Below are 24,994 nucleotides of genomic sequence, written 5' to 3'. Positions count from 1 at the left end.
ACATAGGCGGAAGATGTTAAAGAGTACCGGCGCCAGCACACACCCCTGCCTCTTCACCGACGCTTACTACAAAGGTCACTGACTCCTGCCCTCTAACGGCCATCCGAGCCATCATCCCATCATGGAACTGGCAAAGGATGTTGACAAATTTGTCTAGACAGACACATTTGAGTAGAATGCCCCATAGTAGTTCCCTGCTCACAGTGTCGAAGGCCTTGGAGAGGTCGGCGAAGGCCTTGGAGAGGTCGGCGAAGGCCTTGGAGAGGTCGGCGAAGGCCTTGGAGAGGTCGGCGAAGGCCTTGGAGAGGTCGGCGAAGGCCATGGAGAGGTCGGCGAAGGCCTTGGAGAGGTCGGCGAAGGCCATGGAGAGGTCGGCGAAGGCCATGAAAAGGTCCTGATGTTGTTCACGGCACTTCTCCTGGAGTTGTCCTGCCGTGAATATCATGTGGACCGGACTCCTGTTCTTTCTGAAGCCACATTGTGACTCTGGCAGCAGTTCCTCTGTGATGTTGTTCACCAGCCTGTGTAGCATCACCTTGGCCAGGACCTTTGCCGGCAACAGCCAGAAGGGATATCCACCGGCTTTTGTTGCAGATGGACTTGTCACCCTTGTTCTTACAGATGGTGACAATGTTTGCATCTGGCCACTGTTGGGGGACGATCTCCTGGTCCCAAACCTCAGTGATGTACTGGTGGAGCGTTCTGTTGCAGAAGTGACCTCCCTTAAGTAGCTCTGCCGGGTTGCTGTCATTGCCAGGAGTCTTGTTGTTCTTGAGGGAACGGATAGCTGATAACACCTCTTGGAAGGTTGGTGAACGGTTGAGGTCTTGAATGGGTGGACGGACAGGCAGTTCTTCCAGGATGGAGTGGTCTGTAGGAGAGCACTGATTGAGTAGTGCTTCAAAGTGCTCAGCCCACCTCATCAGGATCAGGTTTTGGTGGTCAGCCCACCTCATCAGGATCTGGTTTTGGTGTTCAGCCCACCTCATCAGGATCTGGTTGTGGTGTTCAGCCCACCTCATCAGGATCTGGTTGTGGTGCTCAGCCCACCTCATCAGGATCTGGTTTTGGTGTTCAGCCCACCTCATCAGGATCTGGTTGTGGTGTTCAGCCCACCTCATCAGGATCTGGTTGTGGTGCTCAGCCCACCTCATCAGGATCTGGTTGTGGTGCTCAGCCCACCTCATCAGGATCTGATTTTGGTGGTTCAAGAGAGTCAGACCATCAGCTGTCTTCATGGGGGTGATGAAGTGACTTCCTGATCCTGATGAGGTGGGCTGACCATCAAAACCACTTCCGTGCTTTGCCATAGATAGCTTTAGCTGAGTTGTAGAAATTGTGCATGTTGTTTTTGTCTGCATAAATGTGGATTCCTGTGCCTTATTCATCCACCATTTGTTCTGCAGAGCATGCACGGTTGTTTGCACTTCCTTGCTCGATGCACGCCATTGCTTGCGGAGGGTAGCAGATGTGGGTCTGTTGAGAGTAGCCCTGTGCCCTTTGTGCATATTGTCCAGTAAGGCTGTGATGGTGTCAGAGTTTTCATCAAACCAGTCCTGATGTTTCCTACCTCTGTAGCCAATGAAGTGGGCCACTGCCTGATTGAGCACTGAGATAATAGATGCCCACTTCTGGTCCATGGGGTCCTCTACTCAGAAGAGGCCCAGTCTTCTGGTCCATGGGGTCCTCTACTCAGAAGATGCTCAGTCTTCTGGTCCATGGGGTCCTCTACTCAGAAGAGGCTCAGTCTTCTGGTCCATGGGGTCCTCTGTGTTCAGAAGAGGCCCAGTCTTCTGGTCCATGGGGTCCTCTGTGTTCAGAAGAGGCCCAGTCTTCTGGTCCATGGGGTCCTCTGTGTTCAGAAGAGGCTCAGTCTTCTGGTCCATGGGGTCCTCTGTGTTCAGAAGAGGCCCAGTCTTCTGGTCCATGGGGTCCTTTGTGTTCAGAAGAGGCCCAGTCTTCTGGTCCATGGGGTCCTCTGTGTTCAGAAGAGGCCCAGTCTTCTGGTCCATGGGATCCTCTGTGTTCAGAAGAGGCCCAGTCTTCTGGTCCATGGGGTCCTCTGTGTTCAGAAGAGGCCCAGTCTTCTGGTCCATGGGGTCCTCTGTGTTCAGAAGAGGCTCAGTCTCCCTCAGCCTTTCAGCGAGAGAGCGATGGAACTCTTCCCTTACTGCAGCTTTCTCAAGCTGGATACAGTGCCAGGCACCTCTTACTGGACTTCTGCTAGCGTTGGGGGGACGTATTCTCTCCTGGAGTTTAGCCAGTACCACACAGTGATCTGTCAAGCATCCTGCACCCCTCATGGCACGTGTCAGCAGGACGTCATTAGTGTCAGAACGTCTCACTATGACATGGTCAATCAGGGGCCAGTGTTTGGAGCGTGGGGGCACCCATGATGTTTTATATTTGTTCTTCTGCTGGAACAAGGTGTTAGTGACAATGAGATCGTGCTCAGCACAGAGTTAGCAGTCTCACGCCGTTCTCATTGACCTGGCCAACACCATGCTTACCCAGCAGTCCGCTGCATATCCTGTTGTTCTGTCCCACCCTAGCGTTGAAGTCACCTAGCAGAATGATCTTGTCATTCCTGGGGATGTGGTGAAGAGCCTCATCTAGTGACTGGTAGATCAGTCCTTTGCCTCATTTTCAGATGGTAACGTTGGTGCACTAGACGTGTCACATGCACCCTGCGGTTGCCCCCCCACACACACACACGTTACTTACACATACACACCCACTCATAGGTTATTCATGAAGGTCTGTATGCTGTGACGTTACCACTGTTACTATAACATTGTTTTAGTCTTAGTTAGCACCAACTCTCTCCCTCTCTTCCCCGCACTAACCCTCTCTACTAACCCCCTCTTCTCCCCCGCACTAACCCTCTCTACTAACCCCCTCTTCTTCCCCGCACTAACCCTCTCTACTAACCCCGTCTTCTTCCCCGCACTAACCCTCTCTACTAACCCCCTCTTCTTCCCCGCACTAACCCTCTCTACTAACCCCCTCTTCTTCCCCGCACTAACCCTCTCTACTAACCCCCCCTCTTCTCCCCCGCACTAACCCTCTCTACTAACCCCCTCTTCTTCCCCGCACTAACCCTCTCTACTAACCCCCTCTTCTTCCCCGCACTAACCCTCTCTACTAACCCCCTCTTCTTCCCCGCACTAACCCTCTCTACTAACCCCCTCTTCTTCCCCGCACTAACCCTCTCTACTAACCCCCTCTTCTTCCCCGCACTAACCCTCTCTACTAACCCCCTCTTCTTCCCCGCACTAACCCTCTCTACTAACCCCCTCTTCTTCCCCGCACTAACCCTCTCTACTAACCCCCTCTTCTTCCCCGCACTAACCCTCTCTTCTCCCCTTCTCTCCCCCCTCATTAACTCTCCTCCTCTCTCCCACTCTCCCCCATCACTAACCCTTTCTCTCCTCCTCTCTCCCTCTTTTCACTCTTTCAGCCATCTGACAGACAAGTCCTCCGGGTGGGACGATCCGTCCGGTCGGGGGGGTGGAGGGGATGGTTCCCACGGTAACGGGAGCGGGTCCCACGGTAACGGGAGCAGGTCCAACATTCCATCGCTGTTGTCAATGGCGACGCGGAGTCACATGGACATAACCACACCCCCTCTGCCTCAAGTCAGCGCTGAGGTGTTGAGAGTAGCAGAACACAGACACCGCAGAGGACTGATGTATCCAGAGATATACCACATACTGACCAAGGTAACACAGAGGACTGATGTATCCACAGATATACCACATACTGACCAAGGTAACACAGAGGACTGATGTATCCACAGATATACCACATACTGACCAAGGTAACACAGAGGACTGATGTATCCACAGATATACCACATACTGACCAAGGTAACACAGAGGACTGATGTATCCACAGATATACCACATACTGACCAAGGTAACACAGAGGACTGATGTATCCACAGATATACCACATACTGACCAAGGTAACGCAGAGGACTGATGTATCCACAGATATACCACATACTGACCAAGGTAACGCAGAGGACTGATGTATCCACAGATATACCACATACTGACCAAGGTAACACAGAGGACTGATGTATCCACAGATATACCACATACTGACCAAGGTAACACAGAGGACTGATGTATCCACAGATATACCACATACTGACCAAGGTAACACAGAGGACTGATGTATCCACAGATATACCACATACTGACCAAGGTAACACAGAGGACTGATGTATCCACAGATATACCACATACTGACCAAGGTAACACAGAGGACTGATGTATCCACAGATATACCACATACTGACCAAGGTAACGCAGAGGACTGATGTATCCACAGATATACCACATACTGACCAAGGTAACGCAGAGGACTGATGTATCCACAGATATACCACATACTGACCAAGGTAACACAGAGGACTGATGTATCCAGAGATATACCACATACTGACCAAGGTAACAGACACAGAGGACTGATGTATCCACAGATATACCACACACTGACCAAGGTAACAGACACAGAGGACTGATGTATCCACAGATATACCACATACTGACCAAGGTAACAGACACAGAGGACTGATGTATCCACAGATATACCACATACTGACCAAGGTAACACAGAGGACTGAGGGATGGGAGAATGAGGGAGCATCACTAAGATCACACAGGACACCAGATAGAACAGACTGACCCTAGCCCCCTGGCACATAGACTATTGCAGCATAGATACTGGAGACTGAGACAGGGGGTCGGGACACTGTAGCCTCGTCCAAAGTTACCCCCGGACAGGGCCAATCAGGCAGGATATAACCCCACCCACTTTGCCAAAGCACAGACCATCAACTTACTACCCTGAGACAAGGCCAAGTATAGCCCACGGTGATCTCCACTGCACGAGCCAGAGGGGCGCAAGACCGGACAGGAAGATCACGTCAGTGACTCAACCCATTCAAGTAGAGTATAGTGGAAAAAAGCCTGGCAAGATGTGATGCACCCCTCCTAGGGACGGCATGGAAGAGCACTAGTAAGCCAGTGACTCAGCCCCCATAATAGGGTCAGAGGCAGAGAATCCCAGTGGAGAGAGGGGAGCCGGCCAGGCAGAGACAGCAAGGGACTGAGTCTCTCACATGGGTAGGCAGACCATTCCATAAAAATGTAGCTTTGTAGGAGAAAGCCCTGCCTCCAGCTTAGAAATTCTAGGGACAATAAGGAGGCCTGCGTCTTGTGACCGTACCGTACGTGTTGATACAGTGCATGCGGAAAGTATTCAGACCCCTCAACTTTTTCCAAATTTCATTACATTACAGCCTTATTCTAAAATTGATTACATTTTTTCCCCCCTCAACACAATAATGACAAATCAGAAACTGTATATAATGTATATAAAATAAACTGAAATATCACATTTAGTATTCAGACCCTTTACTCAGTACTTTGTTGAAGCACCTTTGGCAGCGATTACAGCCTTGCGTCGTCTTGAGTATGACGCTACAAGCTTGGCACACCTGTATTTGGGAATTTTTCCCATTCTTCTCTGCAGATCCTCTCAAGCTCTGTCAAGTTGGATGGGGAGCCTCGCTACACAGCTATTTTCAGATCTCCAGAGACGTTCAGTCGGGTTCAAGTCCGGGCTCTGGCTGGGCCACTCAAGGACATTCAGAGACGTGTCCCGAAGCCACTCCTGCGTTGTCTTGGCTGTCTGCTTCGGGTTACTGTCCTGTTGAAAGGTGAACCTTCACCCCAGTCTGAGGTCCTGAGCGCTTTCATCTAGGATCTCTCTGTACTTTGCTCAGTCCGTCTTTCCCTTGATCCTGACTAGTCTCCCAGTCCCTGCTGCTGAAAAACATCCCCACAGCATGATGCTGCCACCACCATGCCTCACTTTAGGGACGGTGCCCAGTTTCCTCCAGACTTGATGCTTGACATTCAGGCCAAAGAGTTCCATCTTAGTTTCATCAGACCAGAGAATCTTGCTTCTCATGGTCTGAGAGTCCTTTAGGTGCCCTTTGGCAAACTCCAAGCGGACTGTCATGTGCCTTTTACTGAGGACTGGCTTGTGTCTGGCCACGCTACTATAACGGCCTGATTGGTGGAGTGCTGCAGAGATGTTTGTCCTTCTGGAAGATTCTCCCATCTCCACAGAGGAACTCTGGAGCTCTATCAGAGTGACGACCCCGATTGCTCAGTTTGGCCGGGCTGCCAGCTCAAGGAAGAGTCTTGGTGGTTACAAACTTCTTCCATTTAAGAATGATGGAGGCCACTGTGTTCTTGACCTTCAATGCTGCAGAAATGTTGGTACCCTTCCCCAGATCTGTGCCTCGACACAATCCTGTCTCGGAGCTCTACGTACAATTATTTTGACCTCATGGCTTGGTTTTTGCTCTGACATGCACTGTCAACTGTGGAACCTTATATAGACAGGTGTATGCCTTTCCTAATCATGTCCAATCAATTGAATTTACCACAGGTGGACTCCAATCAAGTTGTAGAAACATCTCAAGGATAATCGATGGATCAGGGGCGGCAGGTAGCCTAGTGGTTAGAGCGTTGGACTAGTAACCAAAAGGTTGCAAAGATCGAATCCCGAGCTGACAAGGTACAAATCTGTCGTTCTGCCCCTGAACAAGGCAGTTAACCCACCGTGTTAACTAGGCCGTCATTGTACATAAGAAGTTGTTCTTAACTGACCTGCCTAGTTAAATAAAGGTAAAATAAAATGGAAACAGGATGCACCTGAGCTCAATTTCAAGTCTCATAGCAAAGGGGCTGGATTCTTACAGTACCAGTCAAAGATTTGGACACACCTCCTCATTCAAGGGTTTTTCTTAATTTAATTTTTTTGAGATTGTAGAATAATAGTGAAAACATCTGTCAGGACCCGGTTACGAACTCGGGTCTCCGGTGAGAGAAACAGTCACTTAGCAAACTGAGCCACTAATAGTCGGCAGAACCCAGAAGATGAGGCAGACACATCAGTACTTGAGACGGTGTTTTAATAAAAATAAAAAGGAAAGTACTTCAGGCAAAAATATAAATCCACAACGTCAAAAGTAATTCCAAGAGAAAAAAGGTATATCCTCCAAGTCACAAGGTAAATCCACAAAAGTGGTAAGTACAGCAGGGGAAAAAAATCTAAAGAAAAATCAAAAATAAATAAATAAACGAGAACAAAAACAGAGTACCACAAGAGAGTCCAACTGGAGTAACAAAAGTTCACAGCATGGCTGGGGCTGGGTGCTAACATGCAAACACAGAGCAAAGAACTGAGGAAAACTAAGGGTTTAAATACATACAAGGGAAACGAGGCACAGGTTCAAATAATAACTGGAAATAAGGGAAAACAAAAGGGTCAAAAAAGCCCAATGGGGGCATCTAGTGACCAAAACCGGAACAATCCTGGCCAAATCCTGACAACATCAACTATGAAATAACACATATGGAATCATGTAATAACCAAAAAAGTGTTAAACAAATCTAAATATATTTGAGATTCTTCAAATAGCCACCCTTTGCCTTGATGACAGACACACTCTTGGCATTCTCTCAACCAGCTTCACCTGGAATGCTTTTCCAACAGTCTTGAAGGAGTTCCCACATATGCTGAGCACTTGTTGGCTGCTTTTCCTTCACTCTGCGGTCCCAACTCATCCCAAACCATCTCAATTGGGTTGAGGTCAAGTGATTGTGGAGGCCAGGTCATCTGATGCAGCACTCCATCACTCTCCGTCTTGGTCAAATAGCCCTTAAACAGCCTGGATAAGTGTTGGGCCATTGTCCTGTTGAAAAACAAATGATAGTCCCACTAAGCGCAAACCAGATGGGATGGCGTATCACTGTAGAATACTGTGGTAGCAATGCTGGTTAAGTGTGCCTTGAATTCTAAGTAAATCAGTGTCACCAGCAAAGCCCCATCACACCTCCTCCTCCATGCTTCACGGTGGGAACCACACATGCGGAGATCATCCGTTCACCTACTCTGCGTCTCACAAAGACACAGCGTTTGGAACCAAAAATCTCAAATTTGGACTCGTCAGACCAAAGGACAGATTTCCACCGGTCTAATGTCCTTTGCTCGTATGTCTTTGACCAAGCAAGTCTCTTCTTATTATTGGTGTCCTTTTAGTAGTGGTTTCTTTTGCAGCAATTCGACCATGAAGGCCTGATTCACGCAGTCTCCTCTGAACAGTTGATGTTGAGATGTGTCTGTTACTTGAACTCTGTGAAGCATTTATTTAGGCTGCAATCTGAGGTGCATTTAACTCTAATGAAGTTACACTTGAAGAATCTTTCAAAGTTCTTGACATTTGACATTGACTGACCTTATGTCTTAAAATAATGATGGACTGTTGTTTCTCTCTGTTTATTTGAGTTGTTCTAGCCATAATATGGACTTGGTCTTTTACCAAATAGGGATATCTTCTGTATACCACCCCTACCTCGTCACAACAAATGATTGGCTCAAACACATTAAGAAGGAAATAAATTCCACAAATAAACTTTTGACAAGGCACACCTGTTAATTGAAATGCATTCCAGGTGACTATCTCATGAAGCTGGTTGAGAGAATACCAAGAGTGTGCAAAGCTGTCAAGGCAAAAGGTTGGCTACTTCGAAGAATCTCAAATATAAAATATATTTTGATTTGTTTAACACTTTTTTGGTTACTACATGATTCCATGTGTTATTTCATAGTTGATGTCTTCACTATTATTCTACAATGTAGAAAATAGTAAAAAAATAAAGAATAACCCTTGAATGAGTAGGTGTGTCCAAACTTTTGACTGGTCCTGTATATACAGTTGAAGTCAGAAGTTTATATGCACCTTAGCCAAATACATTCAAACTCAGTTTTTCACCATTCCTGACATTTAATCCTAGTAAAAATTCCCTGTCTTAGGTCAGTTAGGATCACCACTTCATTTTAAGAATGTGAAATGTCAGAATAATAGCAGAGTGATTTATTTCAGCTTTTATTTATTTCATCACTTTCTCAGTGGGTCAGAAGTTTACATACACTCAATTAGTATTTGGTAGCATTGCCTTTAAATAACTTGGGTCAAACGTTTCGGGTAGCATTCCACAAACTTCCCAAAATAAGTTGGGTGAATTTTGGCCCATTCCTCCTGACAGAGCTGGTGTAACTGAGTCAGGTTTGTAGGCCTCCTTGCTCGCACACGCTTTTTCAGTTCTGCCCACAAATTTTCTATAGGATTGAGGTCAGGTCTTTGTGATGGCCACTCCAATACCTTCACTTTGTTGTCCTTAAGCCATTTTGCCACAACTTTGGAAGTATGCTTGGGGTCATTGTCCATTTGGAAGACTCATTTGCGACCAAGCTTTAACTTCCTGACTGATGTCTTGAAATGTTGCTTCAAAATATCCACACAATTTTCCTACCTCATTTTCCTACAGTCCCTCCTAGAGCAGAGCACCCCCACAACATGAACCTGCCACCCCCGTGCTTCACAGTTGGGATGGTGTTCTGCAGCTTGCAAGCCTCCCCCTTTTTCCTCCAAACATAACGATGGTCATTATGACCAAACAGTTCTATTTTTGTTTCATCAGACCAGAGGACATTTCTCAAAAAAGTACGATCTTTGTCCCCATGTGCAGTTGCAAAACGTAGTCTGGCTTTTTTATGCCGGTTTTGTAGCAGTGGCTTCTTCCTTGCTGAGCGGCCTTTCAGGTTATGTCGATATAGGACTCGTTTTACTGTGGATATAGATACTTTTGTACCTGTTTCCTCCAGCATCTTCACAAGGTCCTTTGCTGTTTTGGGTTTGATTTGCACTTTTCGCACCAAAGTACGTTCATCTCTAGGAGACAGAACGCGTCTCCTTCCTGAGCGGTATGACGGCTGCGTGGTCCCATGGTGTTTGTACAGATTAACGTGGTACCTTCCTGCGTTTGGAAATTGCTCCCAAGGATGAACCAGACTTGTGGAGGTCTACAATTTTTTTTTCTGAGGTCTTAGCTGATTTCTTTTGATTTTCTCATGATGTCAAGCAAAGAGGCACTGAGTTTGAAGGTAGGCCTTGAAATACATCCACAGGTACACCTCCAATTTACTGACATTATGTCAGAAGCTTCTAAAGCCATGACATAATTTTCTGGAATTTTCCAAGCTGTTTAAAGGCACAGTCAACTTAGTGTATGTAAACTTCTGACCCACTGGAATTGTGATACAGTGAATTATAAGTGAAATAATCTATCTGTAAACAATTGTTGGAAAAATTACTTGTCATGCACAAAGTAGATGTCCTAACCGACTTGCCAAAACTATAGTTTGTTAACAAGACATTTGTGGAGTTGTTGAAAAACGAGTTTTAGTGTATGTAAACTTCTGACTTCACCTGTAAATGAGGTATTTATAATTAGTTTTTTTATTTACATTTTCATTTTTTTTTTAACCTGTTTTCTCTTTGTCATTATCTGGTGTTTAGATTGAGGGGTGAAAACATTATTTCATACATTTTAGATTAATGCTGTAACAAAATGTGGGAAAAGTGAAGGGGTCTGAATACTTTCCGAATGCACTGTATATTATGTTGGGAAAAGTCTGTTTTAAGTTCCTCTGTCCATCTAACTTTAACATTTACATTTAAGTCATTTAGCAGACGCTCTTATCCAGAGCGACTTACAAGTTGCTAACTTTCAGCTCTGAACAATTTGCACATTCAGATAAAAGTTGTTCATGTCATCACCCCTTTTGAGTTTCTTTGCTCATAGATTTTACCCCCCCAGTGTTTTTTCCACACAATTATTTTTAAAATAATTGAATGAGTTTCCTGGCAACAATGGATATTATATTCCTTCTCTTTTAGCCAGGTAAATACTGACCGTCTTTTCTTATTATCTGCTAAGCCATTACAATTTTAATTGGCTATACTTTTTTCACCATTTACCATAATGCGATACAATTTTCAATTCTATTGATCATAATAAATGTTTGTAAACCATTAAAAAGTACCATACTGATTGAGTGTCCATATAGCGGTATCATGGTATTTGCACTGCTACTGAGTAAAGCTCCAATTGTTCTCTACTATTCCACCCGCTAAATGCTCCCCCCATCCCAATTTGGGTTGTCGTCCCAGTGACTGGCAGACCACCCCTGTCCACCTGGATCCCAAGTCGTCCCAGTGACTGGCTGTCCACCCCTGTCCACCTGGATCCCAAGTCGTCCCAGTGACTGGCTGACCACCTGGATCCCAGGGACTCTGAGGGATCGAGCCCCATCCTTTAAAAAGATCCCACTGTGCCACCCACAGAACAGAAGCAGATTAACTGCCAAAAGCGTTTCCAACACCCTCACCTCGATTGTATTGTATACAGTTATTTCAGGCTCTGACCACGTTTATCTTTGTCTTGGCTGCATAGACGCTACTTATAGTAGGCTTATAAAACAGGAGGACTTCTCCTTAATGCGAGGGTCAAGCTCAAGTAGTTGGCATGCCCAGAGAGACAAGCGCCACCTGCCGTTAACTCGTTTTGGGGGCAGGCTACTGTTGGGGGTCCCGGCTTAGAAGACAGAGCCTGGCCAAGTGGTGGTTTACAGCCCGCTGAGACAGAAGGATGAGGGAGGGAGCTAGTTGGCGGGTGGGGTTAAAGCTGGGCTGAATGACCAGAGGTAGGTTGCTGTAGTAACCTAGACTCCAGTGGAGGAGGTGAGTGACGGGTCTGTGGGGAATGCTAAGCTTTCTGACTGAGGTGGTGAGTACCGGGTCTGGGGAACGGTAAGATTTCTGGCTGAGGAGAAGGTGGTGAGTACCGGGTCTGGGGAACGGTAAGATTTCTGGCTGAGGTGGTGAGTACCGGGTCTGTGGTGAACGGTAAGCATGCTGGCGGGGCCGAGGAGGAGGAGGTGGCTCCTCTCCCTAGTGTCATCCGGAGGTGGCTCCTCTCCCTAGTGTCATCCGGAGGTGGCTCCTCTCCCTAGTGTCATCCGGAGGTGGCTCCTCTCCCTAGTGTCATCCGGAGGTGGCTCCTCTCCCTAGTGTCATCCGGAGGTGGCTCCTCTCCCTAGTGTCATCCGGAGGTGGCTCCTCTCCCTGGTGTCATCCGGAGGTGGCCCCTCTCCCTGGTGTCATCCGGAGGTGGCCCCTCTCCCTGGTGTCATCCGGAGGTGGCTCCTCTCCCTGGTGTCATCCGGAGGTGGCTCCTCTCCCTGGTGTCATCCGGAGGTGGCTCCTCTCCCTGGTGTCATCCGGAGGTGGCTCCTCTCCCTGGTGTCATCCGGAGGTGGCTCCTCTCCCTGGTGTCATCCGGAGGTGGCTCCTCTCCCTGGTGTCATCCGGAGGTGGCTCCTCTCCCTGGTGTCATCCGGAGGTGGCCCCTCTCCCTGGTGTCATCCGGAGGTGGCCCCTCTCCCTAGTGTCATCCGGAGGTGGCTCCTCTCCCTAGTGTCATCCGGAGGTGGCTCCTCTCCCTAGTGTCATCCGGAGGTGGCTCCTCTCCCTAGTGTCATCCGGAGGTGGCTCCTCTCCCTAGTGTCATCCGGAGGTGGCTCCTCTCCCTAGTGTCATCTGGCTGTGCTCAAACTGCTGTAATGCTATGCTATGTGGTTCATAAGGACAGCGTAGCTAACATACCGGTCCATACTGCTGTAATGATATGCTATGTAGTTCATAAGGACAGCGTAGCTAACATACCGGTCCATACTGCTGTAATGATATGCTATGTAGTTCATAAGGACAGCGTAGCTAACATACCGGTCCATACTGCTGTAATGATATGCTATGTGGTTCATAAGGACAGCGTAGCTAGCTAACATACCGGTTCATACTGTTGTAATGATATGCTATGTGGTTCATAAGGACAGAGTAGCTAGCTAACATACCGGTCCATACTGCAGTAATGATATGCTATGTGGTTCCTAAGGACAGCGTAGCTAACATACCGGTTCATACTGCTGTAATGATATGCTATGTGGTTCATAAGGACAGCGTAGCTAACATACCGGTCCATACTGCTGTAATGATATGCTATGTGGTTCATAAGGATAGCGTAGCTAACATACCGGTCCATACTGCTGTAATGATATGCTATGTAGTTCATAAGGACAGCGTAGCTAACATACCGGTCCATACTGCTGTAATGATATGCTATGTAGTTCATAAGGATAGCGTAGCTAACATACCGGTCCATACTGCTGTATGGTGCTCTCCTCATGGTGACCTTTACCTCCTCAAGAGCTGTGGTAAGGCTCTCTCCTCATGGTGACCTTTACCTCCTCAAGAGCTGTGGTAAGGCTCTCTTCAGCTCAGTAACCCATACCTCTAACAGAGCCAGCCTGTCTCTCAGCAGTCTGGAGGTGGTGTAGCTGGGGGACTGCTCCTTCAGCTCAGTAACCCATACCTCTAACAGAGCCAGCCTGTCTCTCAGCAGTCTGGAGGTGGTGTAGCTGGGGGGACTGCTCCTTCAGCTCAGTAACCCATACCTCTAACAGAGCCAGCCTGTCTCTCAGCAGTCTGGAGGTGGTGTAGCTGGGGGACTGCTCCTTCAGCTCAGTAACCCATACCTCTAACAGAGCCAGCCTGTCTCTCAGCAGTCTGGAGGTGGTGTAGCTGGGGGACTGCTCTTTCAGCTCAGTAACCCATACCTCTAACAGAGCCAGCCTGTCTCTCAGCAGTCTGGAGGTGGTGTAGCTGGGGGACTGCTCCTTCAGCTCAGTAACCCATACCTCTAACAGAGCCAGCCTGTCTCTCAGCAGGCTGGAGGTGGTGTAGCTGAGAGACTGCTCCTTCAGCTCAGTAACCCATACCTCTAACAGAGCCAGCCCGTCTCTCAGCAGTCTGGAGGTGGTGTGGTCTTTGCTCTGGTGGTCGTAGGCAGGCAGAGGAGAGGATAGACCTGTTGAGTGGATCTGGGCTCCTGTTGTTGGAGTGCCTGAGGTGAGGGGAAGTCCTGCACAGAAGAGCTGCAGATGCCTTTCTTTGTATCGCTGAAATGCCTGGTTACAGCTGTATGCCAGGCAGTCTTGTGGTCTGTAAAATAACAGGTTTGTAACAGTCCTGTTGTGTGACCAGTCGGCAAAGAAGGTTTCCGGGTTCTCCCTCAGAATTTTGTGTTTCAAATTGATTCTTCCCATCTCTGATTATATTTCTGCTGGAAATTCAAAAAGGGGGGGAAGTCTCTATGCTGGTGCTGCTAGCACTGCCTCAGTGGCCGTGTTGCTTTGGTTACCACCAGTAAACAGTTGGAGCTAGCCAGTAAACTAGCTGACTATTTTAAATGTGGCTAGCTAGCACGATTAAGATTGACATTGTGAGTTAAAAGATTAATGGTTTTCTCCTGTGTACAATTGAATTACCTATATTCTTTGCTAATTTAATCTTGTTAATCTCACTCTTAACAACCAGAAAGTTATAACAAGTCAGGAGATGTTCGTCTGCATGACTGCGTCTTTCTTTCTCTCTCTCTCTCAGGGAGAGATGAAGATGGCCGTGTGTATAGAAGATGATTGTAACAGTGAACTGCCTCCAGCCTCTCTGCTGTTCAGAGCAGCCAGACAGTACAGCTATGGGGTCCTCTTCAGCCTAGCCGAAACACACCGACGCCTCGAGAGACTCGCCATGCGCAACAGAGGACCCCTCGAAGGTGAGGGAAGGAGGGAGGGGAAAGAGCTGGGCTAATGGTCTGCTTTGTCTAGCCCGGTCACCTGTCTGCTTTGTCTAACCCGGTCACCTGTCTGCTTTGTCTAGCCCGGTCACCTGTCTGCTTTGTCTAGCCCGGTCACCTGTCTGCTTTGTCTAGCCCGGTCACCTGTCTGCTTTGTCTAGCCCGGTCACCTGTCTGCTTTGTCTAGCCCGGTCACCTGTCTGCTTTGTCTAGCCCGGTCACCTGTCTGCTTTGTCTAGCCCGGTCACCTGTCTGCTTTGTCTAGCCCGGTCACCTGTCTGCTTTGTCTAGCCCGGTCACCTGTCTGCTTTGTCTAGCCCGGTCACCTGTCTGCTTTGTCTAGCCCGGTCACCTGTCTGCTTTGTCTAGCCCGGTCAGCTGTCTGCTTTGTCTAGCCCGGTCACCTGTCTGCTTTGTCTAGCCCGGTCACATGTCTGCTTTGCTGCACAGCTCATTTGTTTATCTTGTTGGTTAGGTTGTTATTGTAAAAGAGAACGTGTTCTTCTCATTGTCTCCTCCTGCAGTTCCTCCAGTGATAGTGAAGGAGTGGTCCAGTGGGAAGTCGAAGTCGGCCCTGACCCCGGAGCTGGTCCCAGCTCTGTGCTTCAGAGAGTGGACCTGTCCTAACCTGCGGAGGCTGTGGCTTGGTAGAGCCAGTGAAGATCGCTCCCGGAGGACCAGAGCTTTCCTAGCCTGTCTCCGCTCTGACTGTCCTGCCCTACTCAACCCTGCTCAGGTCCCGCAACACCTTCTGCTCATGTGCTGCGTGCTCAGGTGAGACTGTCTTTCTTCAGGTATATGATGCAGTGGCCAGGTGGTAGGATTCCACAGAGATGTGTTAGACGTGTGTGTGATGTAAACAGGTGTGTGTGATGTAAACAGGTGTGTGTGTGATGTTCTTCAGGTATATGATGCAGTGGCCAGGTGGTAGGATTCCACAGAGATGTGTTAGATGTGTGTGTGATGTAAACAGGTGTGTGTGTGATAACAGGTGTGTGTGTGTGATGTTCTTCAGGTATATGATGCAGTGGCCAGGTGGTGGTATTCTACAGAGACATGAGTTAGATGCCTTCCTGGCCCAGGCAGTCTCTAACCAGCTCTACGAACCAGACCAGCTACAGGAACTCAAGGTAACAACACCCATATTACCATCAGATATCCATGGTGACGACATCGTAAAGCCTATTTCAACTTGACTGGCACCACGCAAATCAAGGCAAATCAAATGTTATTTGTCACATGCACCAAATACAACGGTGTAGACTTGACTGTAAAATGCTTACGAGCCCTTTCACAAAAATGCAGAGTCAATGTGCAGGGGTACCAGGTAGTGGAGGTAATATGTATATGTAGATAGGGGTAAAGTGATATATAATAAACAGATTAGCATCAGTGTTGGTAGTGGAGGTAATATGTACATGTAGGTAGGGGTAAAGTGATATATATTAAACAGATTAGCATCAGTGTTGGTAGTGGAGGTAATATGTAGGTAGGGGTAAAGTGATATATAATAAACAGATTAGCATCAGTGTTGGTAGTGGAGGTAACATGTAGGTAGGGGTAAAGTGATATATTATAAACAGATTAGCATCAGTGTTGGTAGTGGAGGTAATATGTACATGTAGGTAGGGGTAAAGTGATATATTATAAACAGATTAGCATCAGTGTTGGTAGTGGAGGTAATATGTACAGTTGAAGTCGGAAGTTGACATACACTTAGGTTGGAGTCATTAAAACTCGTTTTTCAACCACTCCACAAATTTCTTGTTAACAAACTATAGTTTTGGCAAGTCTGTTAGGAAATCTACTTTGGGCATGACACAAGTCATTTTTCCAACAATTGTTTACAGGCAGATTATTTCACTTAGAGTTCAATGTATGACAATTCCAGTGGGTCAGAAGTTTACATACACTAAGTTTACTGTGCCTTTGAACAGCTTAGAAAATTCCAGAAAATGATGTCCTGGCTTTAGAAGCTTCTGACATAATGTCAGTAAATTGGAGGTGTACCTGTGGATGTATTTCAAGGCCTACCTTCTAACTCAGTGCCTCTTTGCTTGACATCATGGGAAAATCAAAAGAAATCAGCCAAGACCTCAGAAAAATATCACTCAGGAAGGAGACGCTTTCTGTCTCCTAGAGATGAACATACTTTGGTGCGAAAAGTGCAAATCAATCCCAGAACAACAGCAAAGTACCTTGTGAAGATGCTGGAGGAAACAGGTACAAAAGTATCTATATCCACAGTAAAACGAGTCTTATATCAACATAACCTGAAAGGCCGCTCAGCAAGGAAGAAGCCACTGCTCTGAAACCGCCATAAAAAAGCCAGACTACGGTTTGCAACTGCACATGGGGACAAAGATCGTACTTTTTGGAGAAATGTCCTCTGGTCTGATTAAACAAAAACAGAACTGTTTGGCCTAATGACCATCGTTAAGTTTGGCGGGAAAAAGGGGGACGCTTGCAAGCCGAAGAACACCATCCCAACCGTGAAGCATGGGGGTGGCAGCATCATGTTGTGGGGGTGCTTTGCTGCAGGAGGGACTGGTGCACTTCACAAAATAGATGGCATCATGAGGTGGGGAAATTATGTGGATATATTGAAGCAACATCTCAAGACATCAGTCAGGAAGTTAAAGCTTGGTTGCAAATGAGTCTTCCAAATGGACAATGACCCCAAGCATACTTCCAAAGTTGTGGCAAAATGGCTTAAGGACAACAAAGTCAAGGTATTGGGAGTGGCCATCACAAAGCCCTGACCTCAATCCTATAGAAAATGTGTGAGCAGTACTAAAAAAGCATGTTTGAGCAAGGAGGCCTACAAACCTGACTCAGTTACACCAGCTCTGTCAGGAGGAATGGACAAAAATTCACAAAACTTATTGTGAGATGCTTGTGGAGGCTACCCGAAAAGTTTGACCCAAGTTAAACAATTTAAAGGCAATGCTACCAAATACTAATTGAGTATTTAAACTTCTGACCCACTGGGAATGTGATGAAAGAAATAAAAGCAGAAATAAGTCATTCTCTCTACTATTATTCTGACATTTCACATTCTTAAAATAAAGTGGTGATCCTAACTGACCTAAGACAGTGAATTTTTTTAACTTCAGATTTTAGAATGGAAATATTCACGTTAACCGACATGGGATTTTACAGTGGAAATATTCACCGACATGGGATTTTACAGTGGATGTATTCACCGATAACCGATATGGGATTTTACAGTGGAAATATTCACGATAACCGATATGGGATTTTAGAGTGGAAATATTCACCGATAACCGATATGGGATTTTACAGTGGAAATATTCACGATAACCGATATCGGATTTTAGAGTGGAAATATTCACGATAACCGATATGGGATTTTAGAGTGGAAATTCTCACAATAACCGATATGGGATTTTACAGTGGAAATATTCACGATAACCGATATGGGATTTTACAGTGGAAATATTCACGATAACCGATATGGGATTTTAGAGTGGATATATTCACTGATATGGGATTTTAGAGTGGAAATATTCACCGATATGGGATTTTAGAGTGGAAATTCTCACAATAACCGATATGGGATTTTACAGTGGAAATATTCACGATAACCGATATGGGATTTTAGAGTGGATATATTCACGATAACCGATATGGGATTTTAGAGTGGAAATTCTCACAATAACCGATATGGGATTTTACAGTGGAAATATTCACGATAACCGATATGGGATTTTAGAGTGGAAATATTCACGATAACCGATATGGGATTTTAGAGTGGAAATTCTCACAATAACCGATATGGGATTTTACAGTGGAAATATTCACGATAACCGATATGGGATTTTACAGTGGAAATATTCACGATAACCGATATGGGATTTTAGAGTGGATATATTCACGATAACCGATATGGGATTTTAGAGTGGAAATTCTCACTAACCGATATGGGATTTTACAGTGGAAATATTCACGATAACCGATATGGGATTTTAGAGTGGATATATTCACGATAACCTACAGTGGGGAGAACAAGTATTTGATACACTGCCGATTTTAGGTTTTCCTACTTACAAAGCATGTAGAGGTCTGCCATTTTTATCATAGGTACACTTCAACTGTGAGAGACGGAATCTAAAACAAAAATCTAGAAAATCACATTGTATGGTTTTTAAGTAATTCATTTGCATTTTATTGCATGACATAAGTATTTGATACATCAGAAAAGCAGAACTTAATATTTGGTACAGAAACCTTAATATGCAATTACAGAGATCATACGTTTCCTGTAGTTCTTGACCAGTTTGGCCGGAGGGCAACTCTGGGAAGAATGTTGGTGGTTCCAAACTTCTTCCTTTTAAGAATGATGGAGGCCACTGTGTTCATGCAGACCTTCAATCCTGCAGAAATGTTTTTGGACCCTTCCTCAGATGTGCGCCTCGACACAATCCTGTCTCGGAGCTCTACGGACAATTCCTTCGACCTCATGTCTTGGTTTTTGCTCTGACATGCACTGTCAACTTTGGGACCTTATACAGACAGGTGTGTGCCTTTCCAAATCATGTCCAATCAAAGGCATTTACCACAGGTGGACTCCAATCAAGTTGTAGAAACATCTCAAGGATGATCAATGGAAACAGGATGCAGTGGAGCTCAAGCCTTTCACCTTTATTTAACCAGGTAGACCAGTTGAGAACAAGTTCTCATTTACAACTGCGACCTGGCCAAGATAAAGCAAAGCAGTGCGACAAAAACAACACAGAGTTACACATAAACAAACGTACAGTCAATAACACAAGAGAAAAATATATATACTGTGTGTCTAAATGAGGTAAGATAAGGGAGGTAAGGCGATAAATAGGCCATAGTGGCGAAATAATTACATTTTAGCATTAACACTGGAGTGATAGATGTGCAGATGATGTGAAAGTAGAGATACTGGTGTGCAAAAGAGCAAAAATAAATTACAATATGGGGATGAGGTAGTTGGGTGGGTTATTTACAGATGGGCTGTGTACAGGTGCAGTGATCAGTAAGCTGCTCTGACAGCTGATGCTTAAAGTTAGTGAGGGAGATAGAAGTCTCCAGCTTTAGTGATTTTTGCAATTCTTTCAAGTCGTTGGCAGCAGAGAACTGGAAGGAAAGGCGGCCAAAGGAGGAGTTGGCTTTGGGGGTGACCAGTGAGATACCTGCTGGAGCGTGTGCTATGGGTGGGTGTTGCTATGGTGACCAGTGAGCTGAGATAAGGCGGGGCTTTACCTAGAAAATACTTATAGATGACCTGGAGCCAGTGGGTTTGGCGACGAATATGTAGCGAGGGCCAGCCAACGAGAGCATACAGGTCGCAGTGGTGGGTAGTATATGGGGCTTTGGTAACAAAACGGATGGCACTGTGATAGACTGCATCCAATTTGCTGAGTAGAGTGTTGGAGGCTATTTTGTAAATGACATTCCCGAAGTCAAGGATAGGTAGGATAGTCAGTTTTACGAGGGTATGTTTAGCAGCATGAGTGAAGGATGCTTTGTTGCGAAACAGGAAGCCGATTCTAGATTTAATTTTGGATTAGAGATGCTTAATGTGAGTCTGGAAGGAGAGTTTACAGTCTAACCAGACACCTAGGTATTTGTAGTTGTCCACATATTCTAAGTCAGAACCGTCCAGAGTAGTGATGCTGGACGGGCGGGCAGGTGCGGGCAGCGATCGGTTGAAGAGCACGCATTTAGTTTTACTAGCATTTAAGAGCAGTTGGAGGCCACGGAAGGAGTGTTGTATGGCATTGAAGTTCGTCTGGAGGTTTGTTAACACAGTGTCCAAAGAGGGGCCAGAAGTATACAGAATGGTGTCGTCTGCGTAGAGGTGGATCAGAGAATCACCAGCAGAAAGAGCGACATCATTGATGTACACAGAGAAAAGAGTCGGCCCGAGAATTGAACCCTGTGGCACCCCCATAGAGACTGCCAGAGGTCCAGACAACAGGCCCTCTGATTTGACACACTGAACTCTATCTGAGAAGTTACATCTGGATTACATCTTCGAACTAAGGGCAATCGTGATATGGCATTCCTGACAGGGAGATGTGTCCATCATGCATGATGATGTATACAGGTGAGATAGTCTAGCGTTAGCTAGCTACATTTTCAGATATTACACGTTTCAAATTTTTGCAGAAAGTGGTTTCATTTCAAGCTAAAGTGTACTGTTAGCTAGCTAGCTAACGTTAGCTGGCTGGCTCCCTGGTTGATGTTATTATTCGTATCCCAGAGCTGTGTGCTGTTCTAGTTAGAGCCTAATGTTAGCTATCTAACATTGCACCTGGTTGGTTAGCTCCCAGCACTGTGGCATTGTTGGTACTGTATTTATTGTTGTTTAACTAGATAACGTTAGCTGGCTGGCTCGTTAGCTAACGTTACATGACGTGTGTACAACACCCGTTGAATATGGCCGGTGTCAGTAAACGTCTGCAAAGATGCCTAATGTAATTGTTGCCAGCAGAGCTGGTTAGTCTGTTTTCATGTTATCCAGAGGTAAACAAATCCTCGGTCAGAGCGTCAAGTGTGCGATCTGAGAGCGAAACGAGATGGGTGGGGCTAAAGCTGTAGAGGGTGTGAACGATGCTGAATGAGTGGAGACAAAGAAGAGCTCTTCACTAGATACCAACACATTCAAAGGCCATTTTCTCAAAAGGAAGTGTACAAGTTGATCAACTTTTAAAACAGAATTACTTTCCCATTGTTCCTCAACTGCAGTGTTGATATACCATTTAGTAGCTCTGAGTCTCTACTTTTATCCAATGTTAGAAAAACATTTCAAATGTTGCTACATAAGACAGAATCCAGGTGGTGAGTCACATTTGTGTTTAGTGAGTCCGCCAGATCAGATACAGTAGGGATGACCAAGGATTTTCTCTTTAAGTGGGTGAATTAGACAATTTTCCTGTCCTGCTTTCAAAATGTCTAATATAAATCGAATCAAATCACATTTTATTGGTCACATACGTGTTCAGCAGATGTTATTGGTCACATACGTGTTCAGCAGATGTTATTGGTCACATACGTGTTCAGCAGATGTTATTGGGGGTGTAGCGAAATGCTTTTGGGTGTCAGGGAAAATGTTTGGAGTAAAAAGTACATTTATTTTCTTTAGGAATGTAGTAAAGTAAAAGTGGTCAAAAAATATAGATAGAGTACAGATATCACCCAAAAAACGACTTAAGTAGTACTTTAAAGTATTATTTTAAAGTACTTGCCAGTGTAGCCTAGTGATGGGTTGTTCATGAATGAAAAGCTCTTTTTGAATAGATCTTTTAGGTAAATGGAACCGAATCACACCAGTGAGAAAGCCGTTAATTTGGCTCCCTAATTAGCATACTGGTAGGCTACTACTGCTTTTTGGCGATTATCTGCAGATAAATTGTGAATACATTTGAAGATGTTGAATCCCAACTGCAGGAACAATAGGTAGTGGAGAGAGAGCCTCATTGTGGGCCAAAATATGATAAAAGAAAACAGCCTTCCCTCAAGTCCCACCCACAGTGATTGATTGACAGCTCTGAAACCCTACCAACTCTGACTCACAAACATCCTGCCCACTCCTCTGACAATCCCACCCACAGAACATTGGTTTCCTTTCCCTACGTGTCCAAAGGAGCAGAGCCAATAAAATACCTAATTTGAGGAACAAATGTCATTGTGGCAATTCATATCTTGCAGTAAAGCTAAATATGACTTTAATCTCAAGAGAAGACAGGTTAAAGGTTCTCTTAGAAAGTAGTGATCATATAGGCCTTAACCATATGCAAAACAAGTAACACACTGAATTCATACATACAAGTGTTGGTCCCATGAGCTGAAATAAAAGATCCCAGAAATGTTGTGCATAAATTTGTTTACATTCCTGTTAGTGAGCATTTCTCCTTTGCCAAGATAATCCATCCACCTGACAGGTGTGGCATATCAAGAAGCTGATTTAACGGCATGGTCATTACACAGGTGCACCTTGTGCTGGGGTACCATTAAAAGCCACTCTAAAATGTGCAGTTTTGTCACACAACACAATGCCACAGATGTCTCAAGTTTTAAGGAGCATGCAATTGGCATGCTGACTGCAGGAATGTCTCCCACAGCTGTTGTCAGATAATTTAATGTTCATTTCTCTACCATAAGCCACCTCAATGTCGTTTTAGAGAGTTTGGCAGTACGTACTTCCGGCCTCACAACCGCAGACCACGTGTAACCACGCCAGCCCAGGATCGTCTGAGATCAGCCACCCGGAAAGCTGACGAAACTGCGAAGTAGTTCTGTCTGTAATAAAAAACCTTTTTGCCAAAACTCAGTCTGATTGGCTGGACCTGGCTCCCAGTGGGTGGGCCTATGCCCTCCCAGGCCGATCCATGGCTGTGCCCCTGCCCAGTCATGTAAAATCCATAGATTAGGGCATAATGAATGTATTTTTACTGATTTTCTTATGAACTGTAAACTCAGTAAAATCCATGAAATTGTTGCATGTATTTTTGTTCAGTGACTATATTTTATTGTGTGTATCTCTGTAGGTGGAGAAGGTAGACTGTCGCGGGGTCCAGCTGGCTTCTCTCTTCATGGCGGGCGTGGACACTGCTCTGTTGGTCAACGACGTGTGTGGTCAGCCATTACCATGGGAACACTGCTGCCCCTGGGGCTTCTTCGACGGGAAACTGTTCCAGACCAAACTGGCCCGCGCCGCCCGAGACCGACTGGCCCTGTTCGACATGTGTGAAGGACAGGTGGGTGTGTGTGAGCCCTCTCTGGGGCGGCGGTTAGGGAGCCGGATAGAAACATGGCAACGTATAGGGCGTTCACTACCTGCTCTAGAATGCAGGGGAAAACGGGGCAAGAGGGTGCTACTAACTTCATCTTAAAACATCGTTTTGTTTTGCCTTAAATAACATTAATTTGATTATGCTCTACAATATTATAACCTTCATATTCTTGTACTTAAGTGTTGACTGAGGGGCGTTTCTATGGCAATTTTAAAGGGGAAGACTCAGGAATACACCATGAAACCAGGGTTGGGGTTAGGAATACACCATGAAACCAGGGTTAGGGTTAGGGTTAGGAATACACCATGAAACCAGGGTTGGGGTTAGGAATATACCATGAAACCAGGGTTAGGGTTGGGGTTAGGAATACACCATGAAACCAGGGTTAGGGTTAGGGTTAGGAATACACCATGAAACCAGGGTTGGGGTTGGGGTTAGGAATACACCATGAAACCAGGGTTGGGGTTAGGGTTAGGAATACACCATGAAACCAGGGTTAGGGTTAGGGTTAGGAATACACCATGAAACCAGGGTTGGGGTTAGGGTTAGGAATACACCATGAAACCAGGGTTAGGGTTAGGGTTAGGAATACACCATGAAACCAGGGTTAGGGTTAGGGTTAGGAATACACCATGAAACCAGGGTTGGGGTTAGGGGTTAGGGTTAGGTCCTAACCCTAGCCCTATTTTAAAGGGGAAGACTCAGGAATACACCATGAAACCAGGAACAGATCGTTTTTGCACATGGTAGATGTTGATATTCAGTCTGTTAGCTTTGTAAATGGACCCAAATGTATTTTGAATTCTGGGGATTTCATTTAACGTTCAAAGTTAGCGCCGTTCTCCCCACTGAGCAGTGACAATTCTATTTTAGTGATAATGCCCGAGAAGCTGTGGTTTGGAGGATATAATGGTACGGGTGTTGTTTTGTCTCGGGCCGGCAAACCGTGACAATATATCCTCCAAACCACGTTTTGAGGCCATTATCACTTTTATACAACGGCTACCAGCATATTAAAATGATTAACATGAATCTATTCCTACTATTTCATCGTTTCCAGAGGAGAGGTTGCAACCCAAGCCGTCTAGGGTTAGGTCAGGGTTAGGCCCAAGCCGTCTAGGGTTAGGTTAGGGTTAGGCCCAAGCCGTCTAGGGTTAGGTCAGGGTTAGGCCCAAGCCGTCTAGGGTTAGGTTAGGGTTAGGCCCAAGCCGTCTAGGGTTAGGTTAGGGTTAGGCCCAAGCCGTCTAGGGTTAGGTCAGGGTTAGGCCCAAGCCGTCTAGGGTTAGGTCAGGGTTAGGCCCAAGCCGTCTAGGGTTAGGTCAGGGTTAGGCCCAAGCCGTCTAGGGTTAGGTTAGGGTTAGGCCCAAGCCGTCTAGGGTTAGGTCAGGGTTAGGCCCAAGCCGTCTAGGGTTAGGTCAGGGTTAGGCCCAAGCCGTCTAGGGTTAGGTTAGGGTTAGGCCCAAGCCGTCTAGGGTTAGGTCAGGGTTAGGCCCAAGCCGTCTAGGGTTAGGTCAGGGTTAGGCCCAAGCCGTCTAGGGTTAGGTTTTTTTTTTTATTTTTTTATTTCACCTTTATTTA

At 46.0% G+C, this 24,994-nt stretch overlaps 1 protein-coding gene across 2 annotated transcripts in view; it reads left to right on the top strand.

Moving 5' to 3' along the window:
* The window catches only part of LOC139543181 (constitutive coactivator of PPAR-gamma-like protein 2), a 128,436-nt gene that overhangs the window by 81,621 nt on the left and 21,821 nt on the right, over positions 1-24,994 (top strand). For both annotated transcript variants that reach the window (XM_071349445.1, XM_071349446.1), the window contains exons 8-12: positions 3,461-3,722; positions 14,432-14,603; positions 15,149-15,398; positions 15,640-15,754; positions 23,171-23,380. In XM_071349445.1, the coding sequence (XP_071205546.1) occupies positions 3,461-3,722; positions 14,432-14,603; positions 15,149-15,398; positions 15,640-15,754; positions 23,171-23,380 (1,009 nt within the window). The remainder of the gene's footprint in view (positions 1-3,460; positions 3,723-14,431; positions 14,604-15,148; positions 15,399-15,639; positions 15,755-23,170; positions 23,381-24,994) is intronic.

The sequence above is a fragment of the Salvelinus alpinus genome, chromosome 17, assembly GCF_045679555.1.
Source record: "Salvelinus alpinus chromosome 17, SLU_Salpinus.1, whole genome shotgun sequence".
In the NCBI taxonomy this organism is placed as follows: domain Eukaryota; kingdom Metazoa; phylum Chordata; class Actinopteri; order Salmoniformes; family Salmonidae; genus Salvelinus; species Salvelinus alpinus.
The sequence above is the reverse complement of the archived record's forward strand: the minus strand, read 5'-3'. Positions and strand labels throughout refer to the sequence as shown.